This window comes from Antrostomus carolinensis, unplaced genomic scaffold (genome assembly GCF_000700745.2).
Source record: "Antrostomus carolinensis isolate BGI_N321 unplaced genomic scaffold, ASM70074v2 scaffold9408, whole genome shotgun sequence".
In the NCBI taxonomy this organism is placed as follows: domain Eukaryota; kingdom Metazoa; phylum Chordata; class Aves; order Caprimulgiformes; family Caprimulgidae; genus Antrostomus; species Antrostomus carolinensis.
Genome location: NW_010333727.1, coordinates 88,450 through 107,777, shown reverse-complemented (window position 1 = coordinate 107,777; position 19,328 = coordinate 88,450). Strand labels below are relative to the sequence as shown.

Here is a 19,328-nt window from a genome sequence, read left to right as displayed (position 1 = left end):
AGCTCACAGCAAGTCAGCACTAGCACTGCAAAAGCTAAGATCACCTGGTTTTTAGTGGTTTAGGTATTGAACATCCTTTTTTCCAGTGGTTTGCCTAACATAGATGTCTTTCCTCTTGGACTGAATGAAAAAAAAAAAAAAAAAAGGAGATTTTTAAAATTAAAATTAGGTCTGTAATCAAGTTTACCTAAATCTATCAGGAGCCCACTTTTCAGAAAGATGAATCAGTCTTATTTGGGGTTTTTTTTTGAAAGTTGATAAAACATTTACTCCAAAGTAAATATTGAGCCTTTGAGGTACATAAGCAATCAAACAATGTAAGCATGGACTTTTAGTGAAGGAAAGATGTGGCAGTGAAGTACTTTCTAATGGGCTTGGTAGGAAATTTACTGCATAAACACAAAAAATTAGGATATGTTGTAGAAGTACACAGTGCTTTGCGAACCCTGATCAAAGTTAGAGCTCTGTGAATTAATTTATAAAGTGAAAACTTGAGTTATTTATAGACGTGAGATGAATTTGGCAATAGTTTAAGTCCAGAGAGTTAAAACTTTCCTTTGAAAAAATCAGAATGTTTTGAAAATATTTCAGTCTTTATTTTTACAGCAAGTGTGCTGCAAATCTCTCACACTTCCCCTCATGCTTTTTTTTAATCTTAAAGTAAAAAGGCAAGGAGTGCTGTAAATCAAAACAAAATGAATCTATGGTATTTTAGATGAGCCAAGATAAAATTTCCTGGTTTGCTTAGGGAAAAAGGAACAATTGAGTACCAAGATATAATTCACCCCTTCTGATTTTTGGAGTTTTTTTATTATTATTTTTAATTTGACTAGAAAACCACATCATTAATTGTTTATACACTACTAATAAAGGCCCATTCCCAGCCTAAAGGAAATAACTGTCTGAGCAATACATGAGGTGAAACAGGGAAGAGAGCACGTTGGGTTAATAAGAAATGGTGAGAATAAATTTAATGTGCTAAATTATTTTATATTTTTAATCCAAAGGGCAATTTACATCAAATAATTGTTCCTTTCAAGGATTTCTGGGCCTTCTCTCTTACAAACTCCTCTGGCAAATATATGGATAGAGAAATAGCGCTCACATTTTGAAATGAGTCATGAAAAGATCTTTTTTCTTACTTTCTCTCCTTATTTTTGATGAAAATCTGTGCTTCTTCCAAAATCCAGTGAGAGTGAACACTGAATCAATGACATTGTGCAGGCAAAGGCTCATCCCTGGTCCTCAAAATCTGTCCCTGAATCTCACACAACTCATGGTTTTGAGAGTGACGGTATAAACTCAAGGCAAGACTTCTGCTCTGTTCACATCATTCTCCTCTTGCTGTCTCTTTGCAGCTGAGTTTCTGAGCAGGTTTCTCCCCATTGAATTCCATTTCTAATCTCTTTAAAAATGATGGGGGGTTTGTGCAGCGCTGTGTGTAATGGGACCTCAATTTCTGCTTACCATAGCAAAGAAGCAAGGTGTTCTCCCCAAGTTGAGAACATGTTCGTGACAAGGGGTCACTGTGTTATGTGGCCCATTGTCCAACTCCTGGACCCTTTTTTGGAGTGAAAATTGTTATTTACACATTTTATAATAGTAGTTCATGAATTACATGTTATAAGGAGTCCATGATTAATTACCTAAACATTTATAGCCACTGTTGTATTACAAACACGATATAATTAGGTCTGACTGAGGAGAAGTCACTGGGGGAAAAAAAGTCTTGTTGTTGGGAATTTCCTCCTTTTTAGCTCCTTGATCTCCTAATCTGCATCAGAGGTTTCGTTCTTATTTGATTTGGTTTTTGTTTTGCTTTGAATTAGCATGAGCCATGTGAGAACAGAGGGAATAAACCCTGTAAGCACAGATCCCACCGCTCTGGACATGAATATTAAAATTGCCATCTCCCTGCCCTAGATAGCTGTTGGTGTTAGGTTGGTTAGGCAGGGTTCCAGGAGCATAAAGAAGCAAAATTGTTCCTGATCATCAGAAAAAAAATAGGTTGTTTTTTTTAAGGAAGGCATGGAAGGAAATGCTGTTTTTTCAGCAGACTCTGGGTTGCATTCCCTTCTCTCCAGCAAACATAAAATCAGGCTGGATGTATATCCCCATTGTGCAGTAGTCCAGGAGAGCTCAGATGGTCATGAATCCCCAGGAAGGTATTTCTGAGGATAGATGGGTTTTGCTCACTCTCTTCTTTTCTGCCTTTTCTGTAGGCATCCAGCACACGTCCGGAGTGCAGCATCATGCAGGAGATTGAAGAGGAGCGCAGCCAGTGCTTGGCAGAGCTTATTGGGGATAACCAGACTTCAGGTATGGGGACATGCTGTTCTCTCTCTGGCCTTCAAGCCAACATCTGCCTTGCCCATACCATTTCTCACCCCTTCTGCTGCTGGAGCAGGGCAGTTGCTCCAGCTGATGTTGAGTTCTTGCATTAGGAGGGAGAGAAAAAGGTACTTCCAAAGTACAGTTCAATCAACTAAGATTTTGAATAGCTTTCTGGGGATCTCTCACTGCCTCCCAGCTGGGTAAGCCTAGCTTAGGTGTCTCAGCATGTGCAATCACAAGCAGTCATCCATCTCTCTGAACTGGAAGTGCCTGAACTAATTTTTCGCTGGGATCTGAAATCCTGAAATTCTCATAGGCCTTGCTTTGCTTTCAAGGAAGTCATGGCGACCTTCTCCTTCTATTGAACTGCCCTCCCATCCCCATGCCAAAATTGCTCCCATCCTAGTGGCAAAGCAGAGGAAGGAAGGGTGTGCTCCAAGGTTGGAAGGTATCTATGGAGTTGGGCCAGGTATCTGAGATCCTCTCCTTGTTCATGTGACGTGGAGAACATAACACATTGGGCAGTCCTTCTGGAAGGCTCTCTGGTCCCCTCAACCCACTCCCTTATTCAGTGATCAGGAGTGGAGGGCCAGGTCAATGATGCCACCTTTCCTCTCCAGCCTCCCAAAGTTTCTCTGTCCCAGCATCAGGCAGCAGCTATGGAGCTGTGCCTCCGTCGAGGAGAAGACATGGCACACCACGCTTCAGGCACGTGGGGTTTCAGAGCAGGAGAGAGGCTGTGGGATGTTGTTGTGAGCAGAGGAGCTGCAGACCAACCTGTGAGACAGAAGATGGATGGGTGATGCTGAAAGTGTCTATACAAACACAATTCCCCAGCCTGCAGAGAGCTTGGGAAACGTTGACACAACTACTCATGCTCAGTGTTAAATTGTAGAGATTAGTGTGGTGGAGAGAAAAAGCTTTTTGTTTTGATACTGTCCCATCCCACAGCACTGCTGTCAAAGCCCCAGGAGTGAGCCATTGAGTTGGACCTCTCCCCTTCTTGCCTCTTTCAAGTTACAGGTCCTGGTTTTGTGAGTAAAGGAGGTGTAGAGAGCAGTGGCTGAGCTGTCAGGCTCCAAAAACAAGGGATCACATTGCTGGGGGAAGGAGTGTGAAGATGTGTATCACACTTGTTATTGGCATCCCACCTCCTGAAAGAGTGGAAGAGGAGGGCTGGAGCACCTCTCCTATGAGGACAGGCTGAGAGAGTTGGGGCTGTTCAGACTGGAGAAGAGAAGGCTCTGGGGAGATCTTATAGCGGCCTCCCAGTACCTGAAGGGGCTCCAGGAAGGCTGGGGAAGGACTTTTCATAAGGGCAGTTAATGACAAAACAAGGGGAAATGGGTTTAAGCTGAAAAAGGGCCGGTTTAGATTAGATATTAGGAAGAAGTTCTTCACTGTGAGGGTGGTGAGACACTGGCCCAGGTTGCCCAGAGAAGCTGTGGATGCTTCTCCCTGGAAGTGTTGAAGGCCAGACTGGATGAGGCTTTGAGCAACGTGGTCTAGTGGAAGGTGTCCCTGCTGCTGGCAGGGGGGTTGGAACTGGATGATCTTTAAGGTTCCTTCCAACCCAAACCATTCTATGATTCTATGTCTTCTTGTCCTCTCTCCCTTGGCATTGCTTGCAGTTAGGCTACAGACTGAAGAATTGCTCTGTACAATGCTGCTTCGTGATAGAATAGCATCCTGGGGACAAGCTGATCCCTGGTGGAGCTTTTACTGAATGCAAGGATGCCTTTTGGCCCCTGATTTTATCTATTAAGATATGGTTTTCTTTGATTCAGCAACTATTTTAAGTGTCCCTGTAGAGTTAAATGAAGCTGTTTGAAGAAAAATTCTCCAGGAATCCAGTAAAGGGAAAAGTTGGGGTAGTTAAAAGCATTCATCTGAACTATGCTTCCTTTCATTTTCATGGACATTTAAAGAAATTCAATTAAATGCATGCAGCACATTCAAAATAGAAGAATAAATACTTGAAGTGTAAACATTATTTTCTGGGTTTTTTTCAAAATGTTTTTTTTTTAATTGGAAAGTTTAATCCAAACCAGCTTTTTTTTTTTTCTTTTTTTCCCTTCTTTCCGCTGAATTAAACCACTGAAAATATTTTTCCCAATTCTGTGATGTAAAAACACGCTCAGCAGTCATGTTGCAAGTCCTTCATGCCCAAGCACTAGCAAGTACATAAAAATCCTTTGGAGATTTTTTTTACATAATGGAATGCTGAAATATTGCACTGGGATCATTCTGCATTTCCACCAGTCACTACCCATAGTCATTAAATGGGATTGATACAGAAATTGCAGTTTTGAGCACTATAAAGTGGTTTTTGTCCATGAAGACAGTACCTGCTACTCCTGAGTTAGTGTCAGATGTCATTTGTGTATGTCTGCACATCCTGGGTAGAAATGGTCATCGATGGCATCAGTGTGGAACAAACCCATGTAGGGGACACAGCGTGTGTCCAACCAAATTTTACAGTGATAACTGTGTGGAAAGCAGTTGGCATCTATTTTCCTCAAAACATCAGCAGGTATTGAAGAGCTTAATGCCTGACTCTTAGCTAGACACGGAAGAAACCAGCATCTCTGAAGTGTTGGTTCTCAAATGGGTGACTATGGGTGAATCATCTTATGGAGAATTCTGGTTTGAAAGTGGTGTGGATGGGTGATTTCCAAGTGTCTGAGTGGCATGTGTTTTTTCCTTGGAGTGGAGTCCCCCATGTCTGAGCACATGGAGGTAGAAAAAGCTGTTTTTCTGGAGTAGACCTCCATGACTCGATAAATGTAGCTGAGCATAGTTGCAAAATAAAACTTTAAACTTTGACCATTAGGATTGAGGGGGAAGTTTGTTGGGGAGAAATCTTATGAAGGTGATGATATGAGATCATATGAAGGTGATGACTGTTTAGTTTGAGTGTTGCTGGAAAGAAAAAAATGCAGTAAAACTTTCAGGAAATGTGTAATTTTACCACAGTTCAGTCCCTCAGAGAAGGAGAATGGAAAGCAGTTGAGATTCCCTGCCATCCATAATGTAATACCTTGATTTATGGCCATGTAGGTGTATTGCCTTCTGCTCATTCCACATCCTTTCAGCAAAAAAAGAAAATCACTTGAGGTTTAACAGCCTATTTGTTATCCTTTCTAATTAAATGAGTGGAAATAAGAAAACACACCGTTTCGGTACAGCCTGGAAATAAAGCTTTGTTTAGAAGCCATTATGAATTGTATTGATCAGAGGGGCTTAATCACAGCTGTAATTTGATGTGTCAGATAGATTAGTCACTTATTAAGAACACCTGATGGTAGTGCTGAGATTGGTCACTGGCTTAGGATAAGCAGGTAGATTTTTCCATAGGCCAAGGGAAGGGATTCTGCCCCTCTACTCTGCTCTTTTGAGACCTTACCTGGAGTACTGTGTCCAGTTATGGGGTCTACAACACAAGAAGGACATGGACCTACTGGAGCAAGTCCAGAGGAGGCCACCAGGATGATCCGAGGGCTGGAGCAGCTCTGCTGTGAGGACAGGCTGAGAGAGTTGGGGCTGTTCAGCCTGGAGAGGAGAAGACTCCAGGGAGACCTTCTAGTGGCCTCCCAGTACCTGAAGGGGCTCCAGGAAGGCTGGGGAGGGACTTTGGCCAAGGGCAGGGAGTGACAGAACAGGGGGTGATGGCTTGAAACTGGAAGAGGGGAGACTGAGATGAGATGTGAGGAAGAAATTCTTTGGTGTGAGGGTGGTGAGACAGTGTCTCAGGTTGGCCAGAGAAGCTGTGGCTGCTCCTCCCTGGAAGTGTTGAAGGCCAGGCTGGATGAGGCTTTGAGCAACGTGGTCTAGTGGAAGGTGTCCCTGCTGATGGCAGGGGCGGTGGAACTGGATGATCGTTAAGGTCCCTTCCAACCCAAACCATTCTGTGATTCTATGAAAACAGCAGGAAAGCCCAGTTTAAGCTGGCAATGTGTACACAGGAGAAGAAAACTGCTGAGATCAAAGTCTGGACTTTAAAGGAAATTTGTAACCATCAGAGGATAGTGAAGAGTCTTTAAGGAGGTCTGCAGGAAGGAGTGTTTTAATGACTTCATGGCAGAGCTTGCCCAGTTTATGAAAGGATGTGTAGGATGCAGTTGTGTGTTGTAGCACAGGATTGGGTTTCATGAGCAGGGCTGCCCTTGCAGTCCTCTGTCTTGTTATCCTTTTACCTCCCATGTTAAAGTAACTGGGAAAGAAATAAAGTGAAAATTGTGTTTCAATGCAGAAGTGGATTCTTCACCATTAAAATCAAGACTGAGTAGACTGAGACTGGTTTGTTTCACATGGGCAGATAGTCATTGCATGGGAATGACTTTTGGTGAAGGATTTCTTTCACTTGATTTTGGGTAGCTCTAGTGTGTTCTGGCCAAGCATAGGCATCTCTTTTAGGATGTGACGAATCATGTTCAGATTGTCTTTCCTGTTGAAGATATCTTCATTTACCATGAGGGGATTCTTAGTGAGCAGCTCAGCTGTGTTTGAAGTAACCACACTTTGCAGATGATGCCTGTCCTGGTGTTTACTGGCTTGGAGGGGATTTGGCCAAATGAAGTGAAGTCCCAATTCCATCATTAGGAGTGATGAATCTGCTTGTTCACATATAGAATTGCTTTTCAGCCAGCTGAACTTTCACTTGGGTATTTGTTAGCTGATCTTTTCAGCCCTTTGGCCCCCAAAGAGTGCTCACAATATAATTTGAGGCATTAAAAAAAAAAATAAAAAATCTTTTGAAAAACCTATTACTGTGCAAGTGGCAGGATCCTTCCCTGCTCAGTGCAGGAGACAACGCAGAAAATGCCTCTTCTCAATCTCAGTGCAGACTGTGTTCCTAAAGGACCTAAGACTCACCTCGCTGAGGTTGCCTGCAGCATTTCTATGAAGTGATATAGACGACTTTTTTGCTGGGTTTTGACATGTTGGAAAAGGAGTTTTGATTGTTCTTCACTTTATCCCACAGCTTTGGAGAAAGCGTTGCTGGACTGCATCACACAGAGACGTACCTGGGTGTTGAACTAGTGAAATGTGTAGTTTTGTTATGTGTGAGGTGTCTGTCTTTCCTTGCCAGAAATGGGCCATTCTCATGGTAGGCTTGGCTGGGATGCAGCAGATAAAATACTGTGAATGACACAGATCACGTCTGCTGGTAATGATGTCATGCAGTTGTGAATCGTTAGCTGTGGGTGCCTTAATTTCTCTCTCTAAGCATGTTTTAATCCCACTTCATGTTAGTCTCACAGTTGCTCTCCCTGCCAACTTTGTCTTATTTGATATCCATAGATTATTGCAACTACAGCAGCATTGTTACTGCAGATAAGGTGACTCCTGGGTCTCTTTGCCTTAGTTTTCCTCCTTTAAAATAGAAATATTAATATTTTCGTATCTAGCAGGGGTAAGATAAGGACAAATAAATTGAAAAGTATCCAGCTGTTTTACAAATGGGACTTATAAAAGTACTGCGGGTAGAAAGAGGAATAGGAAATGCAGTATTTTGGCAGCACCCACAATTTAAATTCAGAGGAAGCTACTATATATCTTAGGAGAAATAATACCCTAAAAGAGAAAATTCATATCATCCAGGTTAGATAACCTCTTCTTTGTCTCCACCTCTCTTCTGCCAAATAAATCTGTACGTAATATCATACATCAGTCTGCAGGTTCAGATTTTTGTGGATGATGTTTTCCCAGCAGCTGCTTAGGGAGTTCCTTGAGAATGCTGAAGTTCTGTTTAAAGCCACATTGCCCTGTATACCAGTGCCAAGCAATGCAGTGCTGCAATGGGTATGCAGAGGCAGGAGGTGAAGTCCTGACAGTGGTCCTGTGTCCAGAACAGCTGGGACATTTAGCTCTGCAGCATCTTCACAGAATCACAGAGTCATTAAGGTTGGAAAAGACCTCTAAGATTATCCAGTCCAACCATCAAGTCATCACCACCATGCCCACTAAACCATGTCTCCAAGTGCTACATCTACACGTTTCTGAAGCACCTTCAGGGATGGTGACTCCACCACTTTACTGGGCAGCCTGTTCCAAGGTCTGACCACTCTTTCAGAGCATTTTTTCCTAATATACAACCCGAACCTCCCTTGGCACAACTTGAGGCCATGTCCTCTTGTCCTATCTCTGGTTGCCTGGGAGAAGAGACCAACACCCATTTCACTACACCCTCCTTTCATGGAGTTGTAGAGAACAAGAAGGTGCGAGAAGGTCTCCCCTCAGCTTCCTTTTCTCCAGGCTCAACAATCCCGCTTCCCTCAGCCGGGAACTCAGCACACTTGTGCTCCAGACCCTTCCCCAGCTCCATTGCCCTTCTCTGGACACGCTCCAGCACCTCCATGTCCTTCTTGGAGTGAGGGAATAGTTATACCACCAGTGACCCTGTAGCACTGCTTTCTGCAAGATCGATGTGCTGTAAGCAGCTGGTAGGAGGTCAGACTTGAGGGTTCAGCTGCATAATTCAAAGCATTCCCAAGTCAACCCAAATTCTAAACAGCCAGTATCTGTGGGAGTCCTTCCTGGGCATCTGCAGGATTAGTTCAGCCAAGTCAGTTGGGTTTGAATGCATTCAGTGAGAGCTCTCTTAAGTGATGAGAAGTTTTTGAGAATTGCTTTGGAGATAGGAGTTTGCATGCTGCCAGAAGCTGCTGCGACATCAGGCTGTGTGCAGCCGGATCGTTGCTTGGGCTGTCTTCTTTCTCTTTGTTCTCTGGTTGTACAGGGTTACTCCTCTGGTAGCATCTCCCACCACTGCAATGTAAAACAAATAAATAAGGCAATTAAACAGCCTGAGGTTCTCCAAAGCACTTAGTAGGTTTTGGAGTGTATAATAAATAGAGTTCATCAGTCCTTTGCATTATTTTGAAAATGCTTACAAATATATTTCAAAAGTGAAGGATGCAATCCCAGCCCCACTGAAAACCAGGCTTTTACTCCAGATACTTCTCCAGCCAGGACATCTGTATGCAATACAATGAGTCCTTAACTGATAATACAGTGAGCAGCAGTAGGGAAGCTCTCCCAAGGGCTAGGAGGAGAGGATGGCTGAAGGGGGTTTTGCTTTCCAGGCCCATAGATAGTGGCAAATCTCTCTCAATGTGAAGTAGGACTGAGCTCCTAAAGGCTTGCTGCAAGGCAGATCTCACCACTGCCTTGCTTCTTGCTGACTTCCACTTGCTTTTTTTTATGTGTAATGATCCCAGAGCACAGAGGGGTTTTTTTGTTGTTGTTTTTTACTTTTAAGAAAATTTAACCTCTTCATGTCTGTAGTTTACAAATAATTCAGCTTAACCTGAAGCACCCAAATAAAATTTTTAAAAAGTAACCCTCTCTTTTTTGTTAAAAAACCCAAAAAAAAGCAATCAGGTCTAGGTCAGTTGTCTCAGCTCATTATCTGTTTACTCCATTATTGCTAATCAATTCACTCTGCAATTGGACATTCTTTCAGAAGCAGGAGAGTAATTTAGGGATGGCAGTGACTCATGTTTGGGTGGGATGAGCAGCTCTGGAGACCCTAGCACTGTGCAGGAAACATGGCATCGTGTGATAAACAGCATTCATGGAGAGTGGTGGGAATATCAGGCAGCAATTGGGCACAGGAATCCTGGCCCAGTTTTGGAGTTTATTTTAATAGCATGGAAGTTTGAGTATGAGGGAAAATATTCAAGAACAGAGAGGAGACTTTAAACCACAGAGCCTGATGATCTGAGCAGATGGGATGCAGTTTTCTGCATTAACATAGTTCCTTGGCTTAGTATCACAAAATCACTGAGATTGGCAGGGACCTCCTGATGTCATCTAGTCCAAACCCCTGATTAAAGCATGGTCAACCAAATCAGATTGCTCAGGGCCATATCCAGTTGGGTTTTAAATATCTCAAGGGGTAGAGACTCCACAGTCTCTCTAGACAATTTGTTCCAGTGTTTGTAAGTCTGTTAACAGGGGGAAAAAAGTCTTTTGTTTAAATGGAATTTCCTGGTTTTCAGTTTGTGCCCATTGCCTCTCAGTTTTCTTTGCTTTCCCCTGAACACCGTCAGATATTTACACATATTGAGAAGTTCCCTTCCTGAGCCTTCTCTTCTCTAGGCCAGACAGTCCCAGCTCTCTCAGCCTTTCCTCATATGCGAGATGCTCCAGTCACTTAATCTTCTTTGCAGCCCTTTGCTGGGCTCTCTCCAGTGTGTCCATGTCTCTCGTGCACTGGGGATCCCAGACCTGGACCCACAACCCCAGATGAGTCTCACCAGCACTCAGCAGAGGGGAAGGATCACCTCCCTTGACCTATTGGCAACACTCCTCCTGATTCAGCCCAAGATACCATTCACCTTTTATGTGGCAAGGCCACATTGCTGGCCTTCATGTTCAACTTGGTGTCCACCAGGACCTCCAGGTCCTTCTCTGCAAAGCTACTCTCCAACTTATAAGGGTGCATGATTGCTTCCCAAGTGTAGCACTCTGTATTTCCCTTTGTTGAACTTCCATCACTTGATGGTTTTTCAGGACTTTTTTTTTTTTCTCCAAAAGCGAAGACCTTTGGCTTGATTTGGATCCTAAATTCCTGCGGAAGTTAAGTGTAAGTGAAATGAGCTCAGAACTTCACAGCTGGAAGCTGTCAGCATCTCACAGAGTCAAACCAGTGTTTAGTCTGTTTGTTCTCCACAGTTCAGTAGCATGGAGGTAGCTGAGATTATTTTCTCAGTGTCAGTGAAAACTGCCAGTAGCCACCAAGGAGCAGCTACAGTCGAGCTGCTTCTGGTAATTAAAAGTACTTTAGCACTGGAGTTTATATTTGCAACGTAGACCTGTCTGTCTTGCAAGCAGGATTTGAAACCTGATCAAAAAGTCAGAAAACTGGAAAGCATGAAAAAAAACCAAACCAACAAACCAAACATGCCAATCCCTCTCCCAATGCCTGTTCATATCTGCTTAACTTGTGGGCAGTGGAGCTGAGTCCTGCAAGCTCATCACCATCATTGTCACATGCAAACAAATCCAGGTGGGAAATGGCCCATGTTGTTTATTCTCTGTAAACTGCTCTTGCTGTTCCACAGGCCTAGAGCAGAGGCTGTCTTGAAAAACCAAATTTTGAGCTTGGATTTCTTTGTCAGTCTCCCTTGAAGAAGTCAAGGCGTGTTTGATGGGAGAAGGAGCAGTGAACATATGGAAATTAAAAGTCAAGCTGGAAAAACGTTAATGAAGTTTAAATGAGGAGTCTGTTTATTCATCACCATCTGTTTATAGTGCAGTAAGATAAGAAATAATTAATAGTTCCTTGCTTACAAAAGTTCAGTTGAATTCTCACCTTCCAGTTACATAATACCTCCTGGGATAGATGATGTGTTGGTCAGATTTGTATGACAGTCCAGTTACCAGTAGCTCTCCAGGTTCTCCATCGCTAGAGCAGGCACTATATGGCTGATGGTAACACAAGTGCTCAAGGTCATGCACACAGAGGGGTGAAGAAGGGGATGGATGGACCCCTCATCCCATGCTGGAGAGCTGCTGTGTTTTCCAGCTGTGTCAGGGTCGTGGTACATCCCTGAGACCTGCCAAGTGCTCGTGTGGGTGCTCCTTACACCTTCATATACATGAAGAGGGATGGTTTTGTTAGCAAAAAGCGACTGTTTTAATCTCATTAGCAGAGGGAGCATTGAGATGAGCCACTGAACTGGCAGATTTGAAGAGTGGTAACTTCTGGGGGAAATATACATCTTGGCAGACATCTGAGGGGGACACCAGTTAATAACGTAAGGTAGCAGTGGTGCAGCCAGAGGAGAGACCTGTCTGCAGGCTGAGAAGGTCTGAGAAGAGGCCTTGTTTGCAAGCGACACAGGCAATCTTGTCTTCATGGTTCAAAGCAGTCAAAAAGTCAAGGAAAATAGAGTCTTGAGTAATGGTTGACTCTTGTGAGCCCTTAACCATACATCAAAGTTAACAGACACTCTTGGATAATTTATGTGACTTCTAGTTGTCATTTCAGAATTGTGTAGGGCTCTCATAAGTCTTGTACCATATCCAACAGACCCTCCAAAAACCTCATATATCCTGGGCCATCAGGAATGGCATTAAATGACTACTGCTGGTCAGCTAAGTCAGGTCCTGAGGATTCAGTCAACATATTCAATGAATCCTGGAGAATAATTTAGTTCAGTCTAAAATAAATACCTACATTTAATCTTAATGATCTCTTTAAAGGCAAAAGGACCTGCAGGATTTCTTTCCATGTTGACTTTCCTTAGTTTTTCATTTACTGTACTTTATTACTCTGGTGTAGGTGATACAAAGGGTCTCTTGGTTTCAGTCTTGCAGCGACCAACAGCATCAGAAGATATGACATCAGTCTTCCCTATTCCTGGACAATGTGGCCTCTCCTACAACAGCAGAAAATTCAGACATGTGAACATCGAGACCTCAAACCCCAGACTCTCATTTATCTCTCTTAAAGGATCAGTACCATAGTCAAGGTGCCTTTTTTTTAACAGAAATTTTTCTTCCAGTTATTGGACAGTGGACATGATATTCAGTTGGGACAGGCCACTGTGTGGTACCTCCAAATGGTCTTCCTTCTTTAACACTTTCCCTATCTGCTCTGGGACTCTTCCCAACCACCATCATTTCATGATGCAGCTCTTACAGAGTGGAGCCTGCTCTCTGGAAATTCCAAAGAAAGACATCTGCCCTGTAGTTTTCAAAGGATAACCTTCCCTTGACCACACTAGGGAAGTTGGCATCTGAAAAAAGCATGTGTTGCCATGGTGGTAAACCCAGGTTCAATCCTTAGATGTGAGCAGCCCCCAGACTTTTGTGTTGACTGCTTTGATGCACTCCAAAGCTGATGGCCATTCTTCCAGGCCATGAGTCTCTGTCTGAGGAAATAGTACCCAAAGATGTTTTCCCTACAAAGCTGTTATCTGACTGTCCATCCTTGCTTGGTAATCCATTGCTCAAGGAGGGTGCACCTCTCCACTGAGGACTGCTAAACCAGTTGAATAGCGATACCTCCTCAGTTGCTTGTCACTGTCTGAGTCTACCCTATCACCAGAGGTCCAGACACCTACAAGCAACAGGATGAAATTGAGACACAGAACTACATATCACCTCATCATTCTTCTCTGTAGACCTAAGAGCTGATTTTTGCCTTGACCTCAACTTTCTACAGACACAATCACGAGATACGCTGTTCCATCTGTTTTCTGCCTTCATACACTATAAGGGTGGAGGTTTTGCTTTTGTTTTGTTCATTGCTGACATGTCCTGGCTGTAAGCAGTCTAACAAACAATATTTATTTGATTTGGGAACAGCTGTCTTGTGGCTTGGTGGGATTAGCAGCCATTTAGTGGACATAAGTCTTGTACTGAAGAAAGTATTTTAGTTTGGACAATATGTAATATTTTTAAATGCCATCAGAGTTTTTTGGTTTTTGTTGTTTTTTTTTTTTAGCATAATATATAAATGCACACAGCCTTAGTTGTGCAAAGGTTATAAAAATGAGGAGAAAATGACATTTCTCTAGACCGATGGAAAGCAAATTCAAAGCATTTTCGAAGCTCTGGATAATTGCTCAGATGAAATCCATCTATGCAGAGCTTTTGTTTCTGACAATGGCTTGTATTTGTACTTCTCAAATACCATCAGATTTCTGTTTAAGAAATCTCTCCTTCCTCATCTTTTTTATTTTTCTTTCCCTGCTGACTTTTACGATGATACCCACCCTTTTTATGTAGGATAAGTACATTAGGAAGCTTTGTATATGCCATAAGTTATGTCAAACTCCCATTACACTGTATGGCTGAGATCCAAAACCTGCTGCAGCTGATGGAGTTTTTTCTACTGATTTAACTCTGCACTAGATTTTCTGTAATGTAGGTGCCTTTATTTCTTGATATCCAGACCTTTTAACATAGGAAAGTGAAATTGTGGAGAACATGAGAAGCTGAGGTCAGAGGTACCATGCTTTACATCCACCCGGCCAAAGTAGGATTTCTATTATGAAAAGCTTTTAAATTACCAGTGTCTCACAATTTAGCTTTTCTTTTTTCTTGTCTTCTAGCTGTTAAATATGCCTCCATGTGAAACCAAAGCTTTCTGGTCTCTTTTGTCCCTTCCTATAGAGCTAAGCTACAGGGCTTCCACACAACCTTTCCTGCTTCTGTAGGTACCCCTCTACATTTATGAGTGAGAAGCATATTTCCAGCACAAACTCCAGCACATTTAATAAGCAAGAGCCAGATCATGAAGGTTATATGTGGTGAACTTCTCTCCAGCTTTTTGTAAGGACTGCAGTACCTATCTAGTAGTTGGACAGGCAGCCTCTGGCTTGCAGTTTGTAGAGGGAACTTCCATTTTACCCTTCCATTTTTCAATGGGATGTCATATCTTATTCCAGTATTTACTGTGAAGAAGAGTAACTGCATTGGCTGAAAATCTCCTCCATTACAAAGCCCATCATTTGGTCTTGAAGTTATAGGATGATCCTTTAAAGTAGCAACAGGGTAAATTTCCTCTTAATCGCACCACAATTGCTATAGGAGAGACCTCTCCACATCTTATTCAGGATTGGTAAACTGTGAACACATTGCCAAAGGGGGCTGGCTGTCACTTGCCTGTTTGCCTTCAATGAGCAAGTCAAGTTGGTCAGTGGGAGGGTTTGCTCTTTATTAGAGTGCCACTCTCACATCTCCTGAGCTATCATCTTGATGCTGCCATTCAAGTTACCATATGCAAGTCAAGGAATAAGCAAGTCAAGGAATTCATGCAGGTTGGACTAAATGTTGGAAAGTTGAGAAAAAGTCTCCCGATGCTCACAGCACTTGAACCATCAGTGAGAGCTGCTGCACCATGTCCTGTCCCTGCTTGACCTGTTTTATTAGGAAGACCCACTAAATCGCTAATGCTTTCCTCCTTGCAACGTCCCTGACTCCTTCTGGTAGGCAAGACAATGAGGTATGGAGGAGCTACAGCTTGGGTGAGTCCCATTTTAGATCTTACATTACCAGAGTAGTCACTCTTGCTTCCTCAACAGTCAAAAAAGCGTTGCTAGAAGTTGAGCTTGGTCATCTTCACTATGAATTGCTGTCTGGAGGTGCCAACATGGGAAAAGCCATATGGGAAGAGTAGGTACCTAAAATCAAATTCTGGTTCTCTATAAATCCAGTTCTCTACAACTCTGGAAGAGCAGGGGATTTGAGCAAGGAATGAGGAAGCCTCAAAATAATCCTTTAAGCACACTCCATGTCAAAGCCCTAGAGATCTATCCCTTGTTTAAATGCTGTTGAGGAGATAAGTTGTTTTTGGCAATCCATTTTGTAAATCTTTGTCTTAAATCTTGGATCTTTTGTTTCAGTTTACATGTTCTGGAATTAGGCAGAAGGGCTTAGCTCACAAATTTGATTTATAAAAGGAGTGTTCTGGAGGGATGAAAAAGTCAAGTGTTTATTTAGTTTGTTGGTTAAGGAAAGGCTGAAAGATTAGAAACTTTTTTTTTTTTTAACTTGTTTCCTAGTAGATGTTGATGATGGAAAAACTCATAGGATTTTCGTGCTTAAAATTAATCCTCCAGAAATAGTCTCTGGTGATTTCTTTCACGCTGTTTAGAATGACTCAGTCTCGGGGGCATAAGGTGAGGTTTCCTTCATATGTCTTTGCGTCAAACTTCTGCAAACGTTTAGGAAGAAAGATGTCTTTTCACATTTCCTGTTGAGTGCTTGGACAGCTTCTACTGGAAGCCACTGTAGAAGTGCAAACCAGTTTTTATAGCAAGTAACAGTGGTGGTGTTACTGTCCAACTTGGACACAGAGTGGGAAAAATGAAATCAATATCTCTGTCTTGCCACAGATATTGAGGTGAAATCCAAGATAAACTCTTGCACTTACCCTCAGTCTGGGGATCCTTTTTGCTTTCTGTAATTGCCCAAGTCCGTTGTCTACTGAATTGAGACTGCAAATCCCTCACTGAGGGATGAATAAAGCAGCATCAGTGCACCACGAAGAGCACATCAGTGGTGGGAAGGAAATGCTACCGTGTCAGGGTTTTGCATGCCCTGGCAGGATTGTGGTTTTCCTTCAGCTAAGTGGTTTGTGTGTCACATCCTGCCTATAGTGCTGGAGTGATAGCAGGCAGCCTGACAGGCAAAAAATATCCAAATTAAATGCAAAGCCATGGAAAGTTAAAAAGGTGAGCTCTGAGGAGATGGGTTTGCTTCCGAACTGACTGACAGCATTGAGAATAATATAAAGGTGCTGAGATGGAGCTGAGGGAGGAGAGATGCCCACAGGATGCTTGAATGTATGAGTGGGGCTGGTGAGGAGTGGGGCTGGTGAGGAGGAGGGCCCAGCAATGAATATGGGAGGGAAAGGGTTGGCTTCCACAGGGAAGGGTGGGAGGATACATTTGGAGTCAGTCTAGCTCCAGTCAAACCCAATCTGCCACAGAAAAATAAAGTAAAACCCTATTCTGCAAATCCAGGGCAGGGCAGGATGGGGTAGAATTAAAAACAGGGAAGATACAAAGGAGAAGTGGTGAGGAACTGCTTCCATACTAGAAGCAACTAAAGAGGCTAGGACACTTCATCTTAAAAAAGAGATAGAATCGCCTGGTTGGAAAAGACCTCTAAGATCATCGAGTCCAATCATACCTGTCCACTATTAAACCATATCTTCAAGCACCTCATCTAGCTGTCTTTTAAACACCTCCAGGGATAGTGACTCAACCACCTCCTTGATGCCCAAGGAGGGATGTGAAAGAGGATTTTTTAGGTTTATTTCCCCAGGGAAAGGGATATTGTGGTTAGGTGTGGTTTCTGTCTTTGTAAAAGAACTAGGCAATTCCTAATGAAACCAGCAATGAGAGGTTCAAAGTGAATTTGGAAAAGGATGTATTTTTTATTTCAGTGGACATTTAAACTGTGCAACTCCTTGGACCAGGAGGTTGTAAATTTTAAAATTTTCCATGGATTCAGAAGCAAAATCAAATTGCATTGAATTTAAAAGATTTATGGAAGAAAAAGAATCTATCTAAGGTAATTTTAATTATTACATACAACTTTTAAGATTTAAATAGAAGATTATCCCTGGTTCAAGAAGTCTCTCCTCATCTTATGAGTTCACGGCTGAGGTAAATGGGGTTGTTTAGCCTGGAGAAAAGGTGGCTGAGGGGAGACCTTCTCACTCTTCAACTCCCTGAAAGGAGGGTGGAGAGAGGTGGGGGTGCATCTGTTCAACCAAGGAACAAGTGACATGACAAGAGGAAATGACCTCAAGTTGCATGAGGGGAAGTTCAGATTGGCTATCTATCTGGCAAAATTTCTTCACTGAAAGGGTTCTCAGGCATTGGAAGGGGCTGCCCAAGGAAGTGGTTGAGTCCCCATCCCTGGAGGTATTTAGAAGATGGGTAGATGAGGTGCTCAGAGATCTGGTTTAGTAGTGGACAGGTACAGTTGGACTTGATCTCAAAGGTCTTTTCCAACCAAACGATCTATGATTCTGTGACTGGAGTCTGGAGCAATAGTAGTAACCCAAGGGTCATGATGGGTTTTCTTAGCCTGTACTGTGACTGAATTCAAGCTGCCTATCTAGAACCGAGTTAGTAGATTGTTGCAGGGATCATCTTTTGGGGTCTGTTTTTTTCAGTCAGGCAAAAGCTTAGTGCTCAACGGGGACAAGAAGACTAATGCAATGATAATTGCTTGTAATGAGACCAAACTGGGCAAGCCACGTGTGAGCACCTAGGCTGCACTTTTGCATGAGCTTATCATTGGGAGAATAAATGTCACCCAATAGCTGTTTACTGTCCTAACTCCAGAAAGGTTGGAAACTACCTGGTGATATCAAATTGGAGTGAAAATATGTTTTCATTGCATGCACACCAGCCTATGATGGTACCCAGTGATATCTCGGCTCAGCTTCATCAAGTTGCACTTTTGCCTTGCTGTTATCTACCTGTGAGTAGTGAGAAGCATGTAGGGATCAAATGGGTATTTTGCATCTGAACAGGGATTCCAAGAGCAAAAGTCTTGTGTGTGAATGTCCTTTAGAAGAGACCAGGGGTGACCACATTCATTAAGGAGAGTTTGGTGCAAATGGGAGAGGTTCTGAAAGGGTTTTTTTAAGAGAGTGCTTGGCACCAGCCTACAGCCATTCCTTTCTTTCCTCAGCCAAACCTAGTCACAGCTCAGAGCCCTGCCAGAGCTCTGGAAGTCATGTTTATTCATGAAGGAAAGTTATTCTCTGCTGCTTGCTAGATAAGCTTTGACCATATATTTGCTGTAAGTGTAGATATGACTCAAATAAATGGTTTTTGTGCTCTAGTCTGACAGTTCTGCAAACTACTGTATACCTGTCCCTCGTGATAACTGACTTGTTTTCTGTTTATTAACCTTTTAAAAGGGGAGGAAATGAAGGCCTGAACTTTGATTCACATTTAACGTAGACAATGGAAAAGGTTACCACCCTTTGCAACTGTGGTGGGGTTTCCTAACCCACTGCAGCCAGGACTGTGTCAGTGGTCTTTAGTCACTCCTTCTGAGTCAGAACCTCTTAGAGGAAGGCTCTCCAAAGCCCAGCTGAAGCTGATGCAGCCCTTGGCTTGCACTTGGGGTATTTGACTTGCAAAGAAGGAGGCTGAGCTGCTGGACATAAAGATCTGATCTCCAGCGTGTTGGCCACAGCCTCCAGCCCATTCCTTGAACAAGACTTCAGGAGCCTGCTTCAAGAGGGAGAGAGGTGTCTGCTAGTAATTACACTAATTGCATGGCTTACAGTGCAATGATGAGCAGTTTGATCTGTTTATCTCAATGAAAGTTAAAAGGCAGCTTGGTTAGGGTCCTGAAGGATTTCTCCTTTCAGATGTCCAGAAGATATTTGTCTCCAGAGAGCACTTCACAATCTACCAGGCAACAGCAGGAGAAAACTGAGTGTCTGGAAGTCACAGTTAAAATAATTGAAGAGGAAAAGACTCTCTTTTATTTATATAGAG

At 42.8% G+C, this 19,328-nt stretch overlaps 1 protein-coding gene across 2 annotated transcripts in view; it reads left to right on the top strand.

The window, feature by feature from the left end:
* The first annotated feature begins 2,227 nt into the window (after positions 1-2,227).
* LOC104529617 (vasoactive intestinal polypeptide receptor) overlaps positions 2,228-19,328 on the top strand; it is a 73,518-nt gene continuing 56,417 nt past the window's right edge. For both annotated transcript variants that reach the window (XM_010173965.1, XM_010173966.1), the window contains exon 1: positions 2,228-2,319. In XM_010173965.1, the coding sequence (XP_010172267.1) occupies positions 2,253-2,319 (67 nt within the window). In that variant the 5' untranslated portion in view covers positions 2,228-2,252. The remainder of the gene's footprint in view (positions 2,320-19,328) is intronic.